The sequence below is a fragment of the Dipodomys spectabilis genome, unplaced genomic scaffold (assembly GCF_019054845.1).
Source record: "Dipodomys spectabilis isolate Male_0828 unplaced genomic scaffold, ASM1905484v1 ptg000043l, whole genome shotgun sequence".
Taxonomy (NCBI): domain Eukaryota; kingdom Metazoa; phylum Chordata; class Mammalia; order Rodentia; family Heteromyidae; genus Dipodomys; species Dipodomys spectabilis.
Genome location: NW_024870720.1, coordinates 32,093,832 through 32,119,649, shown reverse-complemented (window position 1 = coordinate 32,119,649; position 25,818 = coordinate 32,093,832). Strand labels below are relative to the sequence as shown.

Below are 25,818 nucleotides of genomic sequence, written 5' to 3'. Positions count from 1 at the left end.
CCCAGCAAGGCCTAGTGAAATAAATCTATGTTTTCTACTAAAAAATGACTTTCCTTCTATACAGATTAACAGGTATCAATAGGATATTAGTTAACTGCATCAATTTCAACTCAATAGTCTTTGAATATATATTAATTGTTATTTATCATACTGGATATTTCAAGATTAGATGGAATCAAAGCCAGAGAGTAGTTCCTACTCTTCGGCCCAGCCAATAAGTAACTGGGGCCACTGGGTTCTCAGCAGATGATCAATATGGACCAATGTAGAACACATATATGTGAACAGAGTACAGGAATTCTATATGGGCTTAAGAATTCTGGGCTGGGAAGGTGGCTCAGTGGTAGAGCGCTTGCCTTGCATGCCTGAGGCCCTGGGCTCGATTCCTCAGCACCACATAAACAAAAAGAAAAAAGCCAGAAGTGGCACTGTGGCTCAAGTGGTAGAGTGCTAGCCTTGAGCTGAAGAGCTGAGGGACAGCGCCCAGGCCCAGAGTTCAGGCCCCAAGACCGGCCCCCCCCCAAAAAAAAAAAGAATTCTGTTAACAGAGCTGGAACTTATATTGTTAAAAAAAATAGTAACAACAACAACAACAACTAACATTTATCTAAACAGTTTGACCATGATGAGGCTACTCCAGAGTAGAAATGGAGACTTCAAAAAAGACAACAGCAGTGAGACTGGAAAGCAATAGATACCATAAACAGTCATATGACTAAGCTTTAAATATGAAATTCCACATTTAAAACACAGAAAACATCTCTACGTGGGATTTCTTTTATCTAGAAGTTTATATTTAAAGAGAAAAATGAGTAGTTATTAAGAATTAGAATCTTACTGGATTCTGTTGGGATCAAGATTCCTTTTGTTCATATATTATTATGCCAACAAATAAGAGTTAGCAGTTAGATTAAGTCAGATTCTCCTTTAACTGATGCTCAAGACACCTCGTTATTTTTCCATTCAAGTCTACAAAGTAAGTAAGGGTATAACTATTTACTATTTGCCTAAACCTACATTTAAACACAGTATTGCATCTAGAAATTGCTTAATTTAGGTCCTTTCTGCACACATTATACAGGCAATTTATATATGATTCCATTCTAGGGCCCATTTGTCACAAAATACCTAAAGCTGGAGACTTGAACATTTTGAATGATGAGGGCATTTATAGTAGCCGGGAGTCAATGAAGTAAAGGTCCACCTCATTGGACATACTCCATTGGCAAAGGTGGATATGAGTAGATTTATGTTACATGGGCATCTGGTTCCCATCACCCTTTCCATTCTTGAATGGTTCCCTAAGGTAATGTGATTTGATTTTTCCTAATAGAGAGATCTATCTAGACACACAGAGAGATTATGTTCATGTCTTTTCTGGACACCTGAATCATTTTTAAATTGACTAAAGTTAATTTTTTCCTCACTACAGAAAACATATGATTAAAAAAAATCTGTGACCTAAGAGGAAAAATAAATTATTCCTTCTTGACATTGAATGTATCAACTGAGTTTTCACTTTTCTTTCTTTTTGAAAGCAGTACTAGGGTGGGAGACAGGGCCTTGTTCTTGTGTGGCACATGTCTTACCACTTGAGCTTTGTTTCCAGGGCTTTTTCCTTGGTCACGTTTGAGACAGGATTTAGGGGAGGCTTGGATCACAGTCTCTTCAACTTGCCAGGAAGCTGAGATGACAAGCTAATGCCACCATATTGAACTTCTTTTGGTTCAGAAGAGGTCTTGCTTACTTGTTTTTGCCTGGTCTAGTCTTGAACAGCAATCCTTCTGACTTTACCTCCAACTAGTTAAGAATATAGGCATGAATTACCCAGGCACCTTTTCACTTTTAATTAATATAATTTTCCAGCGGGAGGAGGGGGGAAGGATGGGAAGGGATGGGAAGGGGAAACAAAGGAGGAGGCTACAATGCTTGATAGGAAATGTACTCATTATCTTGCCCATGTAATTGTAATCCCTCTGTACAGTATTTTCACAATAAAAAATATAATTTTCCAATTAGATGATTAGATATTTGCCAAAAAAAATCTACCTAGCCAGGCAATTTGGCATGGACCTAGAGTCCTAGTATTTGAAGACTGAAGCGGGCAAACTGGAAAAAAATGTGAATAAGGATTAAGTTAGTAGTTGGTATTGAGCAAATGTCTCACTTGAGCTAAGGAGTTAGAGATCAGTCTGCAGCAAAAATAGTGAGACTCCATCTCAAACAAACAAATCTATGCCTTTCTTTTTTGCAGCATTGTTACTTCCTTCCATTCTGCCTTCAACTCATTTTAAGAATGTTTATTTCATAGTTCATATAAGATCATTTAAAATTCTTCAAGTTCTAATCTTACTTGTTTTAGTTAAATACTAGAGATTGTTTCCTTTTATGTTTTGTGGTTTTAAAAAATCTGTGTTATAAAAGTCCTGTGAGCCTGGCTGAAAGTGGTCTTTCTCTAGGAGTTTTTACTAGTTTCAGTGAGGACAAGAACTATCATGGCCTGATATATATAATGTCCAAGATATGAGTATCTCAAACACGTGATATAAGCTAACTATGAATCTGTAGGAGAAAGACACTTGGTGTTCTGAATTCCCATGGACTCTTTGCTCGATTCTGAGCCCTGGGAAAGACAGGCAAGTTTCTTTGCAATGTGTGTGTGCTATTTCTGATTTTTTTAATTTTACATATACATTTTTTATTGTAAAGATACTGTACAGAGGGAGTTACAGTTACATGAGCAAGGAAATTAATCCATTTCCTATTGAGCATTGTTACCTCCTCCTTTGTTTTTCCCCTATCATCCCTTCCCTTCTCACCTCTCCAACTCTTCCCTCCTCCCCCTCCCAAGTTGTAAAGTAGATTTTCAGCATAGTGTCTTGTACATCTCATTGTTACAATCCTTGTTTCAGCATTTTTTTATTTCCCTTTTCCTCCTCAAATTAGAAAAATGTAAATACAAGATTCAGGACACCAGAATCAAATACAGTGACATTCTATTTCTGATTTTTTTCACTGGCCTTAAATCCCAGCCCCCTGGTCACTGAGATGCATTTCACCCCTCTCAGGGCAGCTTTGTCATTTGCTCTTACACAGAATGACTTTGTTGCGGGCACCTGAGATTTTACTCTACTTTTGGGAAAGGTTTTGGCAATTCTATGAACACCTTATAATTGTTAGTGTGTGTGTATATGTTCGTGTGTGTGTATTTTTTTATTTTTTGCTGGTTCTGAGACTTGAACTCTAGGCCTAGGCATTGTCTCTGAGCTTCTTTTGTTCAAGGCTAGCACTCTACCACTCGAGCCACAGTGCCACTTGCAGCTTTTTCGGAGTAGTCTATTGGAGCTAAGTGTCTCACAAACTTTCCTGCCTGGGCTGGCTTTGAACCACAATCTTCAGATCTAGGCCTCCTGAGCAGCCACCAGTGCCCAGCAATTGTTAGTATATTTTACCCAGCATTTCTAGGAAGTGACAGTGGGAACTGTCTCAAGTTATTATGTTTTATAAGTAACAGCAGAAAATACTGAAGAATGTTAATGTGTAATCTTTCAAACAGCCTCATCAAAAAGGATAGAGATGATCTAAGCAGGACACAAAATGAAGTTTGAGAGTCTCACCTTTAAAATTAAACTGACAAGGGCTGGGAATGTAGCTTAGTGGTAGAGTGCGTGCCTAGCATGCATGAAGCCCTAGGTTTGATTCCTCAGTACCACATAAAATTAAACTGACATCTAGGTGACTTTTAATAAGCTGCTTTACCCATCTTTCTCACGTGTGAAATAAAATTATTTAGAAACATAAATCATGTTTTAAGTGATATATATATGTAAATTTAGTATACTACTAATATATACACTGTGATAGTTATCATAATTATTCTTACTTTTAAGAGAAATGTGAGGCTGAGCATGTTGATGCCCCCTGTAATCCCAGCTACTATGGTGGTGGAGGTAGAAGGCTAGCAATTCATAGCCAACCTTGACAAATTAGCAAACCCTATCTCAAAACAATGAAAACAAAAGGATTCTGCCATAGTTCAAGGGGTATAGTGCTTGTGTAGCAAGCATAAGGTCTTGGATTCAATCCACAGCACCCAAAACAAAATAGAACAGAGAGAAGACAGAGAAAGAAGAAAGAGGGCAGAAGAACAGAAGGAGGGGAAGGAAGGAGAAGGGAGGAGTGGAAAGGAAAGGAGAGAAGAGAGGACATTCAGCTTATTTGAATTGCAACCTTGCAACATGGAATTGTACAAGAGCAAATCCTAGCCCAATGAATGCAGAAATACAATCATGGGGCAAAAACATTACCAAAATGGGGGTGATCCTGTGTAATCTTGTAGATGATATCTTCAGTTCGGGCACCTGGAGCTTCAGCCTGTAAGATTCTGTTGGTAATTTGCAGCATTCCCCCTTCGGGAACCCACACCATTGAATCTGCCATGAGCCGAAGAGCTCCATCATTCTAGAATAAGGGAAAAGTACAGAATTGAGACCATGACAAAATGTAAAATAAGAAAATATGGATCTTTAAATGCATAAGTTGTCAAGCCAGTAATGATAGCCTGTGTCTGTAATCCTCTTGGTAGGTAGGCTGGGACAGGATGATCATGAGTTCCAGGCCAGTGTAGGTAATGGTGTCTTGAAACATATATATATATATATATATATATGCATATACAATATACGTGTCTGAATATATACAAACACACATACATACACACATGCACACGCATGTAATAAATATACGCATATGCAAAACACATTACATATATGTACATATTACACATATATGTGCATAGACACACACACATATATATATACATTTATGTTATTAGCTCTTATTGTTGCTAAAGATAGACTAAGAAAACAGATTTATAACCTAGAGTCATATTATGAACCATGTATATATATATATTACATGCTGCTATATGCACATGTATGCATATTACTGTGTAATGTATATTACTGTGTGGACTCAACCTTCATCTCATTTGTCTTCAGCAAGTAAATTATGTTATTCAGGAAGATTAAGTCTCTCCATTTCTTTCTTCATTTGCCTATCTCTCCTGCCCTTGCTGCCTACCATATTCAAGAGTAATTCCATAAGTGCCTACCACATGTCATTTCCTTCACTAGAGAACAGAATATACAAGAATGTCTGAAGCAGGACTTTAACTTCAGAACTTAAGATCCACTCAAGGGTGAGACATCCAATAATTAGGATGCCTCACAAGCCATGCTCCATAAGAAGCTTGAACCAGAAGCTAAGGGGCGGGGGGGAGGGGGGGGGGCGCTGGGAAGGTGGCTCAGTGGTAGAGCATTTGCCTTGCATGCTCGGGGGCCTGGGTTCAATTCCTCAGCACCACATAAGCAAAAAAGAAAAAACCAGAAGTGACGCTGTGGCTCAGGTGGTAGAGTGCTAGCCTTGAGCTGAAGAGCTGAGGGACAGCGCCCAGGCCCAGAGTTCAGGCCCCACGACCAGAACCAAAAAAAAAAAGTAAACAAAGGAGGAGGCTGCAATGCTTGGTAAGAAATGTATGCATTATCCTGCCCATGTAATTGTAACCCCTCTGTACAGTATGTTCTCAAATAAAATAAAATAAAAATAAAAAAAAAAAAAAGAAGAAGCTAAGGGGGAATAGAGGCAAAAAAAAAAAAGTATTGGGATGATTTTCCTAAAGAAAGATTTCATTTTTGAGTGACAAAAAAATGAGCTTTCTATGTAGAGAAGCAAGGAGACAGATTCTAGGCAGAGGGACTAACTTCAGCAAAGGCAAACCTGGGAAAACAACACACAGTGTGTTTAATAAACTATTCAAGGCTCTGGTGACAGGAGAGCTCAGGGAACTAGAAGAGGATGGATAAAAAGTGACATTATCTTAAGGAAAGCTAGTAAAAGGTGGAAACTAAGTTAAAAGTCTCCATTTATCTCAGGCACTGAAAAGAAAACAGGAGTCTTCAGGGAAGGAAATGGGATCATCTGACTGATAGGCTATCACTCTGTTTTAGAACGACAGACTCCAAGGGCAAGCGACTCGCATTGGGATGAACCTGAGCTGTGGAAACCATTTAACGAGTCCTTGCAGTGGTTCAGCAGAGAAAAGATGAAGGCCCATGAGAGAGTAATTGCAGTGGGAATGAATAGCAAGAAACAGATTCCAGAAACATCCCAAAAGCCACACTGACAGCCCTGTTGGCTGATGGAGAGGGAAGCAGCCGAGTTGGGAGTAGCAGGCTGGAAGACATCACCTGTTTTGCACTCCAGAGAAAGCCACTGATTTAATTGCTAAAGCTAATGTCATTAAAAAGCACTGCCACTCCCAATTTACAAGGTGTACAGCCTCTTCCTAAGCCTCCTAATTGACATTTTCCACAGAATGAGATTAGCAAGGCTTCCAAGGTTCAGTTTTCATACTTCCAAATTCAGTAAATCTGGTATCTTAAAAATAGGGCACTTGGAAAGGGATGGTTTTAAAAATTATTGTTATTATTAATAATAATAACAATAACAAAAATTTCAAATATGTAGAGCATAAACAACAGAGCAAACAGTAATTCTTAGGAGGAAAATTTTCAGCAGAAGCGACAACTATTCTTTTACAGACATTCAACACTTGAGTATTTCACCTAGAAGGCCATCATGGCTATCTGCATCACACATACTAGGAAATGGAGTAAAAAATGCCAAGGAGAACAGTGGCCAAGGCACCTTCTATTCTGATTGGTACTTTGGCAAAAATCCCTGAGAAGTGTCTGCTTTCAAAATGGGTTTAGCAAATTATTTACAAAAACATGAAAGTGTGTTAGAAATGTTGCATATATTAGTTCAAAGTTCTGGAAGACAAGACTGACTCCAACAGGGTTTTATATATTACATTATATTTTGGCCCAGGTTTCTTAACTGCTAGGAAGTTTTCTAATAGAAGCAGCCCTATCAACTTTGATTTTGTTTATAGAGATCAATCAAACATCAATAACCACATGATTGGACTAAAGGGTGATACTGCTTTTCAGATTTTTAGCAAGTAAGCACTACACCCTCAATGGCTCATTATTCAAATGGCTCTCTTCTCTCTACCACACCTCTATTTTGCTTCATATCAACACAGTTTTCCATCTCCTGTATACATGCAACTGTTTAAGAGACAGTGCTTATGGAATAGGAGACAGTATGGGGTCACTCAGTGTTTACGGAACAGTCGCAACAGAAGCACCAGCACCAGGACCTTATTGAAATGTACAGGATCTTCTGAATAGATCTCCTGAGTCAAACTCTGCACCTGGAAAAGTGCTACAGAGATGGCATCTGTATGCCAAAGGATGAAAAGTCTGTCCTAGGATACAGACTGCAATGTTTTAGAGTGGTTCTTCTGAAGGCCCACAGGTATATCTTTTAGAATTCTTAGAGTATGCATGCTTCCATTTCTAAAGTACCCTTTTGAGTACGTAAAAAGAAACAAATAACAATTACTAGGCACAAGAAGCAATCCTTATTTTTTTCTTTAAGTACTGAGACTTGAACTCAGGGCCTCACTTTTCACTCTTGCTAAATTGGTGGTTGTTGCTCTACCATTTGAGCCATACTTTCACTTTTGTCTTTTGTGAGTTTTTTTTTTCTTTGAAGAGAGGTTTTGTAAACTTTTCTGCCTAGTCTGGCCTTAAGCTGTCATCCTTCTCCTCTCAGCCTCTGAATATCTAGGATTATGGGCATGAACCATCAACATCTGGCTCAAGAAGTATTGTTCTTAGTCACATTAATTCAACCATTTTAAAGGATTATTTGGGGAGGGCTGGGTATATAATTTTTTAGCTCTATTTACAAAAGTAGAAAAGATTAAATTTATATTTTCTAGAGGTATTCAAATAATACTCCTTTCTATATTGTAAAAAGAGGACAGGAGAGGAAATCATACATAAAATAAATATTTATACTATTCTGTAAAAACAAAGACATATTATTTTTGAATGCCAATTGCAGGATAGTAGGTTCCAGCCCTCTAGACACTACAGAAACCCTAATTTTAACAGCTAACATTAAATGACAATACTATTATGAGAGTCCCATGCACAAATGAAAGATTCTAGTACCTTGGTGGAGGAAAAAACAAAACCAAGAATAGATGCACTAGAAGGAATAAGAAGATAAGTTTTATTTTACCAGTATTACCGGCCTTCAAGTAGACACAACCAAGAATCTTTTTCTTTTTGTCAGTCATAGGCTTGAATTCTGGGCCTGGGTGCTGTCCCTCAGCTCTTCAGTTTAAGGCTAATGCTCTACCACTTGAGCCAGAGTGCCACTTTCGGTTTTCTGGTGGTTTATTGAAGATAAGAGTCTCATGGACTTTTCCGCCTGGGCTGGCTTTGAACCCCGATGCTCAGATCTCAACCTCCTGATTAGCTAGGCTTATAGGCGTGAGCCACTGGAGCCTGGTACAACCAAGAATCTTTAAGAGTATGATTTCTATGGATCAAAGAATTCGAAGTAAAAGCAGACACCCTGAAAACTTTACAGGAAGGAATAGGAGAAACTCTACAGCTCCTTGGCACAGGACGAAATTTTCTTAATAAAGACCAAGACCCACAGCAAATCAAAGAAAGGTTGAACAAATGGGATTGCATTAAACTGAAGAGCTTCGGCAAGGCAAAGGACATAACAAGATGAATAGAAAGCCCACAGATTGGGAGAAAATCTTCACTAGCCACACAAAAGACAGGGGTCTCATATCTAAAATATACTTAGAACTCAAAAAATTAAATCCCCCAACAACAAATCCTCAAAGAAACAACCACCTGGTTAATAAGTGGGCTAAAAACTGAAACAGAGACTTCTCTGAAGAGGAAATAAGAATGGCCAATAGACATATGAAGAAATGCTCAATCTCTCTAGCCATAAAAGAAATGCAAATCAAAACAATATTGAGATTCCACTTCACCCCAGTTAGAATGGCTACAATCAAGAAATCTAATAACAACAGATGCTGGAGGGGATGTGGCCAAAAGGAAACCCTACTGCATTGTTGATGGGAATGTAAACTTGTTCAATCATGTGGAAAGCAGTATGAAGGACCCTCAAAAAACTCCACATAAAGCTCCCCTATGACCCAGCCATCCTACTTTTGGGCATTTACACAAATGATCACACATAAGGCTATACTAAAGCTAAAGCACAACTATGTTTATTGTAGCATTATTCACCATAGCTAAGATATGGAACCAACCCAGATGCCCTTCAGTAGATGAATGGATTAAGAAAATGTGGTATAGCAGGGTGCTGGTGGCTCACACCTGTAATCCTAGCTACTCAGAAGGCTGAGATCTGAGGATTGAGGTTCAAAGCCAGCCCAGGGAAGGAAAGTCCATGAGAGTTTTATCTCCAATTAACCACCAGAAAAACGGAAGTGGCGCTGTGGCTCAAGCAGTAGAACACTTGTCTTGAGCTGAAGAGCTGAGAGGGACAGTGCCCAGGCCCCGTATTCAAGCCCCATGACTGACCCCCCCCCAAAAAATGTGATGTATGTAATGGAATTCTATGCTTCCATCAGCCATCAGAAAGAATGACACAGCCCCATTTGTTAGGAAATGTAAAGACTTGGAAAAAATTATTTTAAATGAAGTAAGCCAGACCTAAAGAAACATAGGTCCCATGGTTTCCCTTATTTGCAATAACTAGTATTCGTCTAGGATAATCTTACCAGACAAGCAGAAAAAGTCAAAAGCTATGTACACATGACCATATAAGATGGATGCTAAGCAAAATGAACCCAAAGATATGGACACAAGAGGTTTTTTCCTTTGTTGCTGTTGTTTTTAATGTACTATGTGATTTTTTTTGCTTCTTTTGTATGTTTTTCCCCCTAAAGTATAATCCCCGTTGTCACTGTATATGATTCTGGTGCCCTGCATCTTACACATACATTTTTCTAATTTGGGAAGGGGAAGGGAAATAACAAAATGCTGAAACAAGGATACAGGTTGAAGCATTGTAATGATGAGATGTATAAGACACTATGTTGAAAACAAACTATACAACTTGTGGGGGGGAAGTTAGGTAGGTGGGAAGGGAAGGGGTAGTAGGTAAAAAACAAAGGAGGGGTAACAATTCTCAATAGGAAATGTACTCATTACCTTACTCTTGTAACTGTAACCCCTATGGTACAATATTTTTACAATAAAAAATTATGAAAGTATTATTTCTTCTATGAGAGTAAAGCAAATGCCAAGATTCCTTACAGAACAGTATGCAAGAGGCCTATTTTGTCTCATGACATGAATAATACCAAGGATACTGGCCTTCGGTATTGAATACCCTTGGCTGAATATTCTGGAAGCAGAGAAAACAGAAAGGACTCCACAGGGATAACATTGCAGATCATTGCAATAAAATAGGTGAAAATCTTATTAAACAACACATCCATTTCACTAAGAGCCCAGTCCATGGATCTCATAAGATGCTGTGATTTGCAGACTCCTCTTCTATGTAGCAAGCACTCCCAGCATTCCATACAACCTTTCCATAGCCTGTGTCCTATGCTCCGTCACAAACAGTACATGCTGGCCTCTGTAGAGAGCATGTCTTCTATCATCAGATAATACACTCTCTACAGAGAGTGCATGGATATATAAATATATAAAAATATATAAATACATAAAAATACACATTTTTTAAAAAACCTTGAATATATCAGAGTACTGACATAAGGAAAATAAATGGAAAGCTTTCAGCACACAGATTGGTTTTGACATTTCAAGAGAAGGATTATAATCTTAGGATTACCCCAGAAGACAACAAAAAAGAGTAGGCTGGGCATATCCAGAGAAAAGGTCTAGTGGAACTTCACAATCAGTAGAGAACTGAGTGGTGATTCCCCCTTTCCCCCAGGTCATCCAGTAAAGAAGGAGAAAGATGATTGCTTGCTCAAATGCAAATGATAATAGAAGACTCAAGGAACACACACACACACACACACACACACACACACACACACAAAGAAACATGACACCACTAAAGGAAGAAAATATTAGCTACAGTAACTTCCCCTTCCTAAATGGAAATCTGAACTACATGATGAGGCATGCAAAATAATGACTCAAAAAAGTATGTGTAATAAAAACATAGGCAGAATATAAAACGAAAAGTCAGGAAAGCAATCCATGAACAAAATTAAAAAGATCTCCAAAAAAGTTAGAAACCGTAAAAAAACAAACAAAAAAACTCACAAAAGTTCTAGAACAAATGCATGCAATGAATGAAATGAAAAAATTCAAGGGAGCTTCACACAATTAATAGCAGAAGAAAGTAGAGTAGTTGCTCAAAGACAGCTTATTCCTAGGCATTTATCCAAAAGATTACAAATCATGAGACAGTAAAGCCACCATTACAACCATGTTCACTGCAGCACTAATTCACCATAGCCAAGGCATGGAATCAGCCCAGATGCTGCTCAATGGATGAATGGATCAAAATCAAGAAAATATGATATTCTCTCTCTCTCTCTTACACACCCACCCACCCACCTACACACACACACACACACACACACACACACACACACACACACACACACACACGAAGTTTACTCATCCATTAGAAAGAATAATATTGAACCATATGTAAAGAAATTGAAAGACCTGAAAAAAATAAGGCTAAGTGAAGTCAAGACCAGAGTTAAAGGACCCATGTTTTGTCTCACATATGGAAGCTATATTTAGCTTACAAACTCATAGGTGAATATACTGGGTGGTATACAACTATATACAAATGTATTAATTGAAATAAGGTAGATTCGAGGGAGAACTCAAATAGAGTAATTCCTTAGAAAGGCAAAGTCAGATAAGATAATGTTAAGTGAAATGAACCCCAAGATAGGGACACAAGTGGTTTTTTCTTCCTTGCTATTGTTTCTAATGTATTTATAAGGTACCATGTGATTTTTTTTGTTGCTTTGTATGTCCCTCCCCCATGGTTTAACCCCTGTTTTCACTGTATTTAATGTTGATATAATTTGGGGAGGGGAAGGGAAAAAACAAAATGTTTAAATAGGGATACAGATTGACCCATTGCAACAATGAGATGTACAAGACGCTATGTCGAAAAATGAACTTTACAATTTAGGTGGGGGGTATAGTTGAGGAGGTGGGAGGGATGGGATGGTAGGAGAAAAACAAAAGAGAAGCAACAATGCTGGATAAGAAATATATACACAATGGAATTCTATGCCTCCATCAGAAAGAATGACATTGCCCCATTTGTTAGGAAATGGAAAGACTTGGAAAAAATTATATTAAGTGAAGTAAGCCAGGCCCAAAGAAACATAGGTTCCATGGTTTCCCTTATTTGCAATAACTAGTATATGTCTGAGTCAAGCAGAAAAGGTCAGTTAAGTTGATGTTAGGGAAATGAACTCTAAGATATGTATTCAAATGTTTTTTTCTTCCATGCGATTGTTTCTAACACATTTATAAGATTATTTCTTTGTTGCTTTGTATGTCCCTCCCCCATGGTATAACCCCTGCTTTCACTGTATTTGATGTTGTTATAATTTGTGGAGGGGAAGGGAAAAACAAATCGTTTAAATAGGGATACAGGTGGACCCATTGCAACAATGAGGCATACAAGTCGTTATGTAAACGAACTTTACAACTTTGGTGGTGGGGGGAGGAGGGTTGGGGGTGGTGGGGGGAAGATGGGATGGGAAGGGGAAACAAAGGAGGAGGCTACAATGCTTGATAAGAAATGTACTCATTATCTTGCCCATGTAATTGTAACCCCTCTGTACAGTATTTTCACAATAAAAAAAATGAATGGAAAAAAATGTACTCATTGCCTTGCTCATGTACAGTATTTTCATAATAAAAAACTTATTAAAAAAAGGCAAAGTCGAAGTTCAACAAAATAAGTATCAGGAAACAAGACTGGAAAGGGGTGGGTTAGGATTTAGGGTAAGAGGTAGATGAATGATGAGAAGAATGAAGTGAAGAATGCAATGTGCATCCTACAAGATTAAGAAAAATGAGGGATTGGGAGCCTTTAGCTCATACCTGTAATCCTATTCAGGAGGCTGAAAGCTTAGGATCACAGTTTGAAGCCAGCCAGGGCAGGAAAGACTATGAGACTTTTATCTCCAGTTAATTACCAGAAAACCAGAATTGGCACAGTGGCTTAAAGTAATAGAGCACAAGAGCTTAGAGGCAGTGCCTAGGCCCTGGGTTCAAGCCCTATGACTGACAAGGAAAAGAAAAAAGAAAAATGAGGGAAGGGGTAGTTTGGGAGGGATGAGTAAGAATGTTGAAAGGAGTGACACTGATCAAGATGCATTATATTCATAAATTGCTTTGTTAAATGACAACTACTTTGGACAACTACTCAAAAACAATTTAAAGAGAAATAATGACTAATGATCAAAGTATAGTATATACATGCATGAAAATGTCATAATGCAATCCATTATTTTCTGTAATCAATATATAGTAATAAAAGAGAAAGGAAGTTAAAAATAATATTGAATTGCCAAAAGGGGTAACATTGATCAAGATACACTGTATTCATAAACTGCTTTGTTAAATGGAAACTCCTTTGTCTAACTACTTAAAGACAATAATACATAAATAAAATTAAATAAAAACCTTTCCAAATCTGGGAATGAGGGAAATTAACTTTTAGACCAATGAAGCCAAATGTATAATAAAATACACTGAACATAACAAAGTCTTTACTGACACATTATAACAAAGATTTAGGAAATCAAAGTTAAAAAAGGAAGATTTTTGAATGCAATAAGAAAAAAGTGACATTTCACATATAAGTGACACCCACGTGACTTTTGGAGGATTTCTCACCAATAACTTTGTAGGCTGGCAAAGTGGAAAAATTTATCCCAAGTGTCAACAATAATTTATTTTATAAAGCTGTTATTCAGAAATAAAGGAAACATAAAGACTGTCCCCAAACAAAAGTTGATGTATTTTACCACAAGTAGGTCTGTCTTACAAGAAATGCTAGAATTCTTCAAGTTGAAACAAAAGGATGGTAATTAGTAACATGAAAACACATAAGAGCAGAAAACTCATTGCTAAAGGAAAGTACAGATAACCTTTTGTATCCATGGGCTGCTCACACATGAATGAACCTACTGAAAATTAAAAATATTCTCAAAAAATGGTATCTGTACTGAACATGCAGAGATATGTTATCATTATTTCCCCTATAAAGCATTTCCGTTTATATCCAATAGTATGTCTCTTTTATAAAGTCAAAAGAAAAATGTATTAAAGAGAAGTAGAGCAAAAGAAATTGAATAGTCGGAAGTGGCGCTGTAGCTCAAGCGGTAGAGCGCTCGCCTTGAGCTGAAGAGCTGAGGGACAGCGCCCAGGCCCAGAGTTCAAGCCCCACGACCGACAAAAAAAAAGAAATTGATTAGTGGATTTATAATGCAGAGATATAAGTTGTGACACCAATTACATAAAATGGTGAGAGGCTAGAAAAGTAAAAATGGAGAGTCTTGAATGTGTTTGAAGGTAAAATTGTTACTAGCTTGACGTGGACTCCTATAATATGCTTTATAAAAGCCTCATGGTAATCACAAAGAAAATTTTGCAGTAGATATAGAAAAGAGAAAGAGTGAATGACAAAGGAATCAAGCATAGAGAGTGACAGAGGAAATGAGCTTGACTGGAATATACTGTAAAAGTACATGGGGACAGGTAAAAATGAAATCCACCCCCAAATAACTAATGTAAGCTAATAAAAAAGAGAGAAAAGAATCAATACATATGATGACTACATATATAACTCAAAACACAAAGGAAACACAGTCTTATTTAGCCTTTATATAAGTAGGAAATTCTGCATTTGGGATAGGGTAGATGGCCCTATAGGACAGAATGCTATGAGACAAGAAGACAGAAACTATATCTCACATGTGGATGCAAAATAGCCATATTTTTAGGACAATTCACACAGACAGAGACAGAGTAGCGTTGTGGTTGACAAGGGCTAGGAAACTGGAGGAACAACATGGCAGTCAAATGGCACAAGGTTTCAGTTCTGAAAGGTAAGTAAGTTCTGAAAATGGATATAGTACAATGCCCATTACTATCAATACATAACAGTATACTTAAAATATGCTAAAAGAAAGGAATTTAAGTGTCTTATTAAGAAGATAAGTTCTTATGTCATGATGGTTTTATGGGTACGTTCATATCTTTTTAATACATATTTTTATTGTAAAGATACTGTACAAAGAGGTTACAGTTACATGAGAAAGGTAATGAGTACACTTCCTATCCACATTGTTATGTTCATCTCTTAAAACTCATTGTGTTAAATACATGAAATAGTTAAAAATTTTTACTTTTTCCTTGATACAGTAGTTTTAAAAATCTTTTGTGCATCATGATGGTAGTTGTTTATATTGTTTTCTTTTGGGAGCGTGTAGGAGAATGTTCATGAAAAGGAGGATAGAAACATATGCCATCTTTTTGTATAGCTAAAGTGTCCAAAAAAGCCAAAATGAAACAGAATTTTTCAGTCTGGATATCGTTATGGATTTCCCCCTTGTACATCAGTGCAAGTATTCCTGTTAACATTAGGAATTAGCTATCTTAGTAGCTGAACGATATCCTTCCCAGTGATGTTTTATATTTTTCCCAGAGTACATTAGCAGGCAATGAAATCCCAACAAATAAAATTGAGGGCATGACTAAAATAGTGCTTTAAATTAAATAGGTCTTCTAATTCATTTCTTAGAAAAGTAGGTATATAGAAATGTTGGTAATAAAGCTTAGCTATTGCATATAATAATATTACAATAAAAATATTAATGTGTGAGCCACAAATAAGAGAGCAGGTAAATCTCTATCCTTTAAAGGAAAAAAAAATCTCACAGAAACGTAAGCCCTCACCCTCAAAATTAGAAATTGAATCATAAAGTTAAATTTCAGCTAAAATGGTAGTAACCTAATCCCAGACCAACATATTCGAGATAAAAGTTTTTGATACATCACTATTTAGAAAACGACTACAGCTGGATATAATAATGACTATTATTTTACTTACTCTATACAAATAAAAATATCCCTTAGTGTGCAAGAGTACTTTCTCTCTCTCCCTCCCCTTCCCTCCCTTCCTCCCTCCCTCCCTCCTTCCCTTCCTTCCTTCCTTCCTTCCTTCCTTCCTTTCTTCCTTCCTTCCTTCCTTCCTTCCTTCCTTCCGTCCTCCCTTCCTTCTGCTTCCTTCTTCCCTTCCTTCCTTCTGTTCCTTCCTCTTTCTCCTTCCTTTCCTTTGAGATGGAGTCTTAACATGTAGCCCATACTTGCCTTGAACTCCTGATCTCTCTGCCTCAACCACCTAAGCGCTAAAATTATAGGTTTGTGCTACCACACTCATGTCCATCCCATAGTTTTAAAAATTTCGTTTTATAGGACACTGAAGATTTTAGGGAAGAAACATGTAATGATGTAAGGAGAAATTTACCAGCAAGAAGGAGAATATAATTGGGAAAATTTTATGTTTATGAGTGTGTTCATGAGCCTTAGAAGCATATAATTCCAGGTCAGGAATATCAAATCTCTGCTCCCTGTAGATTTCAATTAAGATGGATAGACAGATAAATCACTTACATCAACATATTCTGAGTGTTCCCTTATGAGACACTGGATTGAACACTCCAAGCAAGCTTCCCTTAAAAGGGAAAACCTGACATGTGGCAAAGGTTTATTTATTGTAAAATAGATTTTTATTCATTTATGTCTGAAATTCACACACACACATACACATACACACACTATTATCAAACTGACTCTCCCTGCAAGAGCACAAAAGGGAGACAGCTGTTAATGAAATTGAGGAAAACCACAATGGGCTTTATAGCTGCACACTGGCATTACCCACAGCCAGAAAGGACTCTCAGCAACAGTTTTTCCATCCTGTTGATAGTATGGCACTTGAGGGCTTTTATCACTAAAGCATTAAAAGAACTGCTCAAACAACAACAAATGAGGTCAGAAAGATCATCAGATTCACCACCAAAGCGGAAAAGAAAAAGGCATGATTTCCAGAGGCACCTTAGTTAATGGAAAAGCAGGTAATTCTGTGAAAACTCAGCGGTAGAAAGAAGGCCACTGCATAGCATGATAAGCCCCTGTCCATTTTTTATCCCTTACTTAGATGTAGACTGTCTAAGAATCATATCTCTAACAGGCTTGAGTTTCCAAATCTAGCCAATGAATGAAAGCCTGTTTAGCAGAGAATTCATTATTACTTCTAATATGTTTTATTCTTTTGTCTCTTTCCCAAAGTGTAACCTGTTTCCATAGCAGTCCAGGTTCTATTCTCTTCTCAGTAGATGAAGTTATGACTGGAGGTGACAGCCAGATTTATATCAAACCAAGTTTGAGGGAAGTAGTGAAAAATCTGGAAAACATGGGTGAACTGATGGTCCCTCTGCTCTTTCCTAGATGAGCCACTTTCCTAGATAGCAGAGGTGCCCGAGTATTGCTTATGTGACATAGAGATCTCCTGAGATACAGGAAAACACATTTAACCATTCAACATACTCAATCTGCTCACTCAACTGTGGCCTCCATGGCTTTATCACCATTGAACAAAAAAAGTATTGAGACTCTCCTTACAATGTTCAAGAAGATAAAACAAACAGTAGCCCCTCCTCTCAAAACACCTCCTCTCATAAGGAAAAGAAAAGCAGGCTAAATTCTCTGTTGGCTAAGATTAGTATTAATTTGTATGTCTACCCAATAGGAATTAAATAGAAATCCTGTGGCCATTCCATGTTAGCCATCAGCTAGACATCACCCAATATCTGACCCTTCCTCACATTTAACACATAGGCAGCCTCACGGTAAGAAATCTCATGCCCATCTTCAGAAATGGTTCCTGAAATGAGACCAGTCCTGTCTGATTACATAGCTATTGAGTGTTGAGTGTTGTAATAGTTGAAGCTATTTTCTTCCTTCTTCTTAGATCTAGTAGACTAATGATTATAAATAGTCACACTTGTAACAAGCTGTGTGAAACCAGAGGAAAGAGTCCAGGCTTGAGGCCTAGTGTGCTTGGATAGGACATTGTAAACACAAGTAAATTATTGACTTCATTTATTCATTAAAGGAAAAAGAATATGTAGGGAAAAAAAGCCATTGAAAAATACAGGCCAGAATGAAAAAAGCTTTGTGGTTAAGTATCAAAGGCAGACACACTGAAAAGAAATCACAGCTTGGCAATAAATACCTTTATAAGAACAAATGTTTTCAAACTTGGTGCTTTCATTTCCTCTTTTGGTAAATTAAAATTAATTGTATAAACCTCACAGAATGACTATGAAGATCAAAAGGAATAATTCACATCAACTTTTAGTGTCCAATAAATGTTCAAAACAAAACAAATGTAAACTCTTCTTCCTAACTTTCCTTAAAGACAAAGTAATATTCTAACCTTCTGCAGCAGGATATCATAAAGAAAAGAATTCTTAGCCGAGCACCAGTGGTTCACAACTGTAATCCTTGATACTCAGGAGGCTGAGATCTGAGGATGGAGGTTCAAAACCAGCCCTGGCAGGAAAGTCTGGGAGACTCTTATTTCCAATAAACCACTCAGAAAACTGGAAGTGGCACTGTGGCTCAAGTGGCAGAGCACTAGCCTTGAGCTGAAGAGCTGAGAGACCACCCAGGCCCAAAGTTCAAGCCCCATGACCGACAAAAATGAAAACAAAAAAAAACAAACTTAATTCCTAAAAAGTAGTATTATTTGTATAATGCAACCAACAATTATTTTCAAGTGCATTATTAGCACACCCTTGACAGATACTGAGGCTCTTGTCACTGGTGTCTATGGTTATGATTCACTTCATCCATCAATAATCATAGGATCTAGGAGACAGAGGGAGGGTAAAGGAAAGGGAATCTGTTGCAGGAATCACAAACAAACCTAGTAATACCTACATAACTACAAGGATTCTAATGTTCTGTGCTTATGCCTTACTGATGAGTTCTTAATTTTGTCTTGTTAGTCACAAAAATCCTAGAGATACCGTTTCATCTTTAGCCATTCCACACAGAATGAGTGTGCAATACATGGAACTGAGCTCTGATCACAGAGATAGGAAAAGTGGTTGTGAGCGTTGTCCTGAAATCCTGTACATTCTTTGGAAGGAAACCAACAATAGAGGAAAGAAAACTTCCTGAGTCTGTCTAGACTTCAACTTTCTAGAACTAAACTTCATCTCCCAGGGTGATTGCGAGGGGGTGATAATTAGGCTTAGCTACAAGGTGGCCATCTGCCAACTCTGTCTCATAATCAGCCTTCATGTACTCCGTCTTTCTCATGCCACAACCACTGTTCTCAGCAGCTGAAAATAATGAGGCAAGAGACTGAGAAACTAGTTAGCAGACCATATTAGATTTAGCCATTTCCCTTCAGGAGGTCCTACCGCCAGTTTTGAGTGATCAGTGGTGGGAAAGTGACAAGTGATTTTTAAACCGTCCTCAGAAAAATCAATCTCTCTAGCTAATCATTAATGACATGGTGAAGGCTGGTGATATTTGGAATGAACGTTTAAAAAAATGTGCTTCCCAATCTACTACCAGGAGAAAGAACCATTTGTGATGTACTAAGCAAAGGCAGTGAAATATTACCAATTTTTGAATTAAAATTTTTTTTATAATATTATCCTCAAGTAGTTGTACAAAGTGGTTTTGACTCTGTATGCTAATTTAAGAGTACAATGCCTCTTGATCAAGGTCACTTTTCTCCTCTTTCTATCCCAACCCCACTCATCCCTTCAAGTTACCTAGTTCCATTTTCATATATGTACATGGAATATTATGACTGTATTAGCCCCCTCTTTCTCTCTCCATTTGTATGTATCCACTCTCCTTGAATCCTACCTTCCTCAGACAGAGTATACAGAGGAATTTTGTTTTGGTGCCGAGCCTGGGGCTTGAATTCAGGGCTAGGCACTGTCCCTGAGCTTCTTTTCCTCAAGGCTAGCAATCTACAACTTGAGCCACAGCTCCACTTTTGGCTTTTATCTTTTGCTTAATCAAAGATGAATCTAATGGATGTTTCTGCCTGGACTGGCTGGAACCTTGATCCTCAGATCTCAGCCTCCTGAGTAGCTAGGATTACAGGTGTGAGCCACCCGTGCCCAGCTATTAATGAAATTCTATAGCATATTTAATATAGTCTTAGTACTACTAACACTGCTTGTTAGTATGAGGCCACAATATGAAAAGCAAGTTTATTTAAAAAGAAAAAAAGTAAGTAAATATTAAGTAAATAACCGTACTGATGTTCACAGACATAGCAAAAGCATAAGAAATTGACATGTTGATGACAACAATGTATGCGTGAAGTCCCTAGGCCAAAACCCCCTACCAATACAGAGAACTCCTTCATCCCACTCCAATTGTACTAATGGAATGGCTAAATCCATCTCTTTTGATTAAGATTACCTGAAAATGAATTTCTCATGTCCTCAGGTAGTGGAAAAGGGCAGACAAAAACAGAGATACCTTGATTCTTATGATCAAGATCAGGAAGGTGAAAAAAAAGACATATGGAATATAAGTTTAATGCTAATCAGTCAACCAAAATGTCTCAGAAAGGTCTCGTTTGGTAGAGTGCCCTTTCAGATCAAGGGAGCTTACAATAAACTATATACTTCCTCCTATAGATACTTAATAAACACCTATCTAAAAATTATGTTTGAACTAATAAGCAACTATTCATGTTCTAATTGTATAAATATCACAAAATAATATTATCAGCAAAATTTTTCATGCAGGAATAAGGAAACTTTGAACTCTATACATGACACCTACCTTGGGCACAGTCTTCACATGGAAGAGAATATTTTGGAAGGAGTGTCCATCATTGACCTGTAAGACTGCAACATCAGATGTGCTCTCTGAGCCATCATGAGCATAGAGGAGAAGGCCTCTGGAGAGCTCATCCAGTCGGAATTGATAGATAGGAGATGCAGGGGATGGAAATGTTTGGAGCAATTGGCCATGAAGTGGAGGTGTTAGCACTTCAATGATCACATCTTGTGGATTGTCATCATCCCGGATGTCAAGCAGTTGGGTGGTGATGGTTCCTTGCTCTCCTCTTTTAATGTGGAGAACCTCATTTCTGAGCACATAAGGAGCCTGTGGAGTTGAAGAGAAGGAGGTGGGGGGGAGAAAGGTCATTTCACAAGGAAAGAGGAAGTCAGGAAAGAGGAACTTTATTAACGAGCTACAGAAACCCTGTTGCTCTGGTACAAACTGCCAAACTGTTCTATGGTCTACACTTGTCAGAAATGTGGTCAGTCACATAGTCACAGTAATTGATATCACTTCACTCTGGGTTCTAGAGGTTTCTGAAGCCACTTCCACATCATTTTCTTGAGCTGGCAGAGTAAGTAGATCTTGTATTAGAGCATCTGTCTAGAAAGTGTAACGCTCTGGGTCAATCCCCAGTAATGCCATTAAAAAAAAAACTACACTAAAAAGGATCTCCTTGCTTCTGAATTTCTAAAGTCTGTCACATCTTGCTTTGTATTATATCCCCTTTGTGAAAAGTGTCAGAACACCCAACTAAGCTGAACGCATCCAAGTAAGACTAACAAGTGGCATGGAAATGTTGGACCTGTGTTTGGGAGTTTATGAGCTTCACTCTAGTACTCAGTGTAACATGCTGACTTCTGTATTCTGCATTCATGCGATTTCTAGTCCCTCTCATTTCCTTCTTCAAGTTTCCTCATCCAAATCTCCATAGGGCTCTATCCTGACTCAACTTACAAAGCTTGATGAGATCATGGCCTGGGTGAATAAGGAACCACCTGGTTAATCTGTGTCAGTGATAATATAGAAAATTTAACATGCTTTCCTTGGGACTGTCAAGTTTACCTCCACAAATTAAGTAAGCAGATAAGAAGTTTTTTCATAAAAAAAATTGAAGTTAATGAACCACAACAGAATAAAACTCACACAGACACACAGAAAATCAGGCCAGAAGCCAAAGAAAATATTATCTTAGTTTTTTTTTTAAAACACATTGTTTAAAGTTGAGCTATTCAGGACTTTTCTCAACACATTGCCTTCTTAAATCAAAATGACTTTCTTTTAAAACTACCCAAGGGTCCTTTCCTGGCCTCCTGGAAATGACAATCACCATTAAAGAGATTTCTAAGTGATGCATCATTAGAGTAGCTACAGAGTAGGAAATTGGATAGTAACTACATCTCATAATTCCTGAATGAGAATTCTAACATGGGGGGAGGGATTGGGGAATGGGAAATCAATGTATCTTCATATTCTGAAGGAAGAAAAGTCAAAGGTGATGTTGAAATCTGTAAAGGGAAAATACTAAATTAATTTACATGAGAAAAGGCTCAGGAAGGCTCAGGATTATTTGTAAATGTCTCAGAAGTTTAAAGGGACAAAAACAAAGTAAAATTGCCTTCTAAAATTCCACTCTAACAAAGCTGAAAGGGATCAGATAAATACAATGAAGAAGTACATCTGTTATTCTCTCATCTGATTGTGAGAAAACAAATATTTCTCAGGGATCCATGGGAATTTATCATCTGAGATTAGAAAGTTGCATGTAAATATTTCTTAGATCTCCATATTAATCCAAATGAAAAGATCAAAACAATACATCTGAGTTTGATTACTAAGGAACATCTAGGGTAACAAATTATTAGTCTGGCCCAAATTTAGAATTGTATGTGTTAGCTTCAATTAAAACAAAAATTACACATTAATTTAGGATCACTTCCTCAACATTTGTAACTCTAAATAATCCCTAATGATATACTGTCATTACCAGACATTGGGTTATTAATACACTTTGTCAGTCACTTAGGATCGTTTATTATTACCCATGGTCCATTTCGTTTTGGGAGCAAACATATTAAAATACTAATTAAACACAATAATCTAGTGTCTTCCTCGAACCATACTGAGATTTAGAGATTGAGGTAGTCTCTGTTCCCAGAGCAGTGCTCCATCCTCTTGCCATTCACAATTTATGGACACCCACGGGTGTGCACATCTGTGTGTATACCCATGGCTGTGTGTGTGTGCACATGCTCTTACTTCCTTTGTATATTTCACCTGTTTAATCCCCACACCTAGTTCTAAGAAATTCTTCCATTGTATACATTCTGGACATAAAAGTATATAGGTTGAGCGAGGTGCCAATGTTCATGCCTATAATTAAAGCTACTCAGGAGGCTGAGATTTGAGGATTGCAGTTCAAAGCCAGCCAGGGCAAGAAAGTCTGTGAAACTCTTATTTCCAATTAACCGCCAGAAAAGAAGTGGAACTGTTGCTCCAAGTAGTAGAGCACTAGCCTTAAGTGAAAGAGCTCAGGGACAGTGCCCAGGTCCTGAGTTCAAGCCCCACAATGACCACCACCAACAACAAAAGAATACAGCTTGACAGAGGGATAAGTATGAAGGGTCATACCATTGACTTGAATCACTTCAATCTTGACTTCCTCAGATCTATGATTTTCTGGTGACCACCCTAACATTTCATTTAAGAAGATCCCTTAATACCTGCATATTCCATTCCCCAGAATGAGAAATAGACAATCTCCGGACTTAATTACCTAAAAACAAGGAAAAGTCTTAAGAGCTTTGAATTGTTCTGCAGGATGAGTATCAGATGCTGAATAGTAAGTAAAATACCATAAGGTGTTTAGTTTCTGAAGCTAGGTCTCTAGTTTGGGGTATATCACCATAAATTTATTAGCTATATCATCATAAACTATTTAACTTCCTCATGCTTGAGTTTCTTCATATAAAAATTAAAGATAATAATATTTCAGAAGAGTGGCATAAAGATCAACAGCAGGGTAGCTCACGTAAAACTCTGAGTACAAGAAATGCATTAAGAATTGGTACTGTGGATGGTGCTATTACCCAAAGGGCTAAAAAGAATTCCAGTAGTATTTCATGGTAAATCAAAAACAAGATTGGTTTAGTGCAATCATTTTGTCAAAAACTACAAGAAAGCAGTGACATGCTTGTGTGACTTAGGAGGCATGTACAATTGTGCTTGGCTTCACATTTTTATTACCTGTGTTGAGAACGCCTGTATGTTGATCAGCTGTGGCTCAGAGAAGAACTGCTGGTCACTTATTTTCAAGGAAAAATAACCTTTCCTATAGAAGGGAAGGAAGGAATGGGAAAATCAAATCATTACATGAGACTTTAGAAAGTCAAGGTTTAAAAATTTTAGAGTTCTCTGTATGTAAAAATTTGGATCCAACTACTATAATAATGTAATATTCACACTGTAAATTAAAAATTACCAAAAGTAAACATAGCATGATCCATGTTAACATACTAGTGAGGCGCCAGTGACTCATGTCTATAATCCTAACTACTCAAGAGTGTAAGATCTGAAGCCATTTGAAGCCAGCCCAAGCAGGCAGGAAAGTCTATGAGAATCTTATCTCCAATAAACTACCAAAAACAAAAATCCAGAAGTGGCTCAAGTGGTAGAGTTCCAGCCTTATAAATTTAAATTTATAATATAAATTAGTTGCCAGGCCAAGGCAGGTTAGTGATAATGATTAAATTGAAAAATAAAAAGCAATCTCTTATAATCTCCAGCAGGTTCTTAACTATTCCCTCTTTTCAGTAAACCATCTCCGCACACCTTCTCAGTTCACACAAACAAGCCCCAATAACATTTGTAATATAGTATTATATGGCTATTTTTCTCCAACTCTACAACATTCACAGTGAATGAAACTAGGAAAGTAAGCCTGATTCTGCCCTGGAAACTCAGGCCTGGTCCGGCAACCAGCAGGCAGTCTCACCATTGACTAAGAGACAACCAGAGATTGTCACATTAAAGAAAAGGACTAAGCTTGCCTGTCACAGAGATGAATGTAGCCCATGAATAGAAACATATGATAAAAGAAGGACTGAGTTCTGTTTCTCCTTCACAATTCTAGTTTCTGGGCTTGCTATGGATTACAATTGCTTTAAATATCTATGAGATAGAAAGCACTTCTGTAAATCTTGCCACATCAGCTTAACCAAGTTGTCTTCTATTACTTAAAACTACGGTCACAATTAATAATGGCATAAAGCTCTTGCTTGATTTCTGTAAACAGGGTTGACTTCCTGTCAATGGGGTCATTCCAGCAGCTTCTGAGACTGTTAGGAAGAATCAATTGTCCACCTTCAAAGCCAAACTAACCATGGAGCTCACTTCTGATTGGTAAAATGTGTGATATGCATTATGCAAGATTTTGAATGTTGGTCTACTACAAGGACCATTTTTTTAAAGATTCTTTAAAAAGTATTCTTCAAACTAAGTACCTAAAACCATGTGGGTGGATCTCAAAAGCATCATGGAAAATGGCAGAAATAAAGACTTCTATATTGTCTGGTTCCATTCACATGATGTTTTAGAAAGATCAAAAGCAGATCCATGGCATAAAACCAGATCAGTGAATGCTAGGGGGAAGAAGGGAATAACTACCCAAAGGAGATTTTGGCAGGGAGAATAGTGAAACTTGTCTTATATCTTGCCTGCGCCTCTCATAGAAGAGAATGCTTCAGAACAAGGAATTTCCCTGAATGCAAATAATAGCTCAATAAACCAGACTTTAAAAATATTATCTGTGTCTTCCTTCCACCTATTCCAACTTCCAGCACCTTTTAGGCTCCATTTTAATGCTTTCCCTCTCCATTTCCACCTCCAAGATTCAACATAATACAATTGATAGAAACTACAGAATGAACCAAGAAGGGGAAAATGAGTTTGGGTAGCACTGAGGTCCTTAACAGCGCTTAGCATC

The 25,818-nt window shown here is 37.6% G+C and overlaps 1 protein-coding gene across 1 annotated transcript in view; it reads right to left on the bottom strand.

Annotated features, from left to right (window-relative positions):
- Fras1 (Fraser extracellular matrix complex subunit 1) overlaps positions 1 to 25,818 on the bottom strand; it is a 448,626-nt gene that overhangs the window by 141,333 nt on the left and 281,475 nt on the right. Inside the window, exons 28-30 of the mRNA XM_042678144.1 lie at positions 24,081 to 24,165; positions 20,832 to 21,158; positions 4,308 to 4,461 (exon numbers count right to left, since the gene is read on the bottom strand). Coding sequence (XP_042534078.1) covers positions 4,308 to 4,461; positions 20,832 to 21,158; positions 24,081 to 24,165 — 566 coding nt within the window. The remainder of the gene's footprint in view (positions 1 to 4,307; positions 4,462 to 20,831; positions 21,159 to 24,080; positions 24,166 to 25,818) is intronic.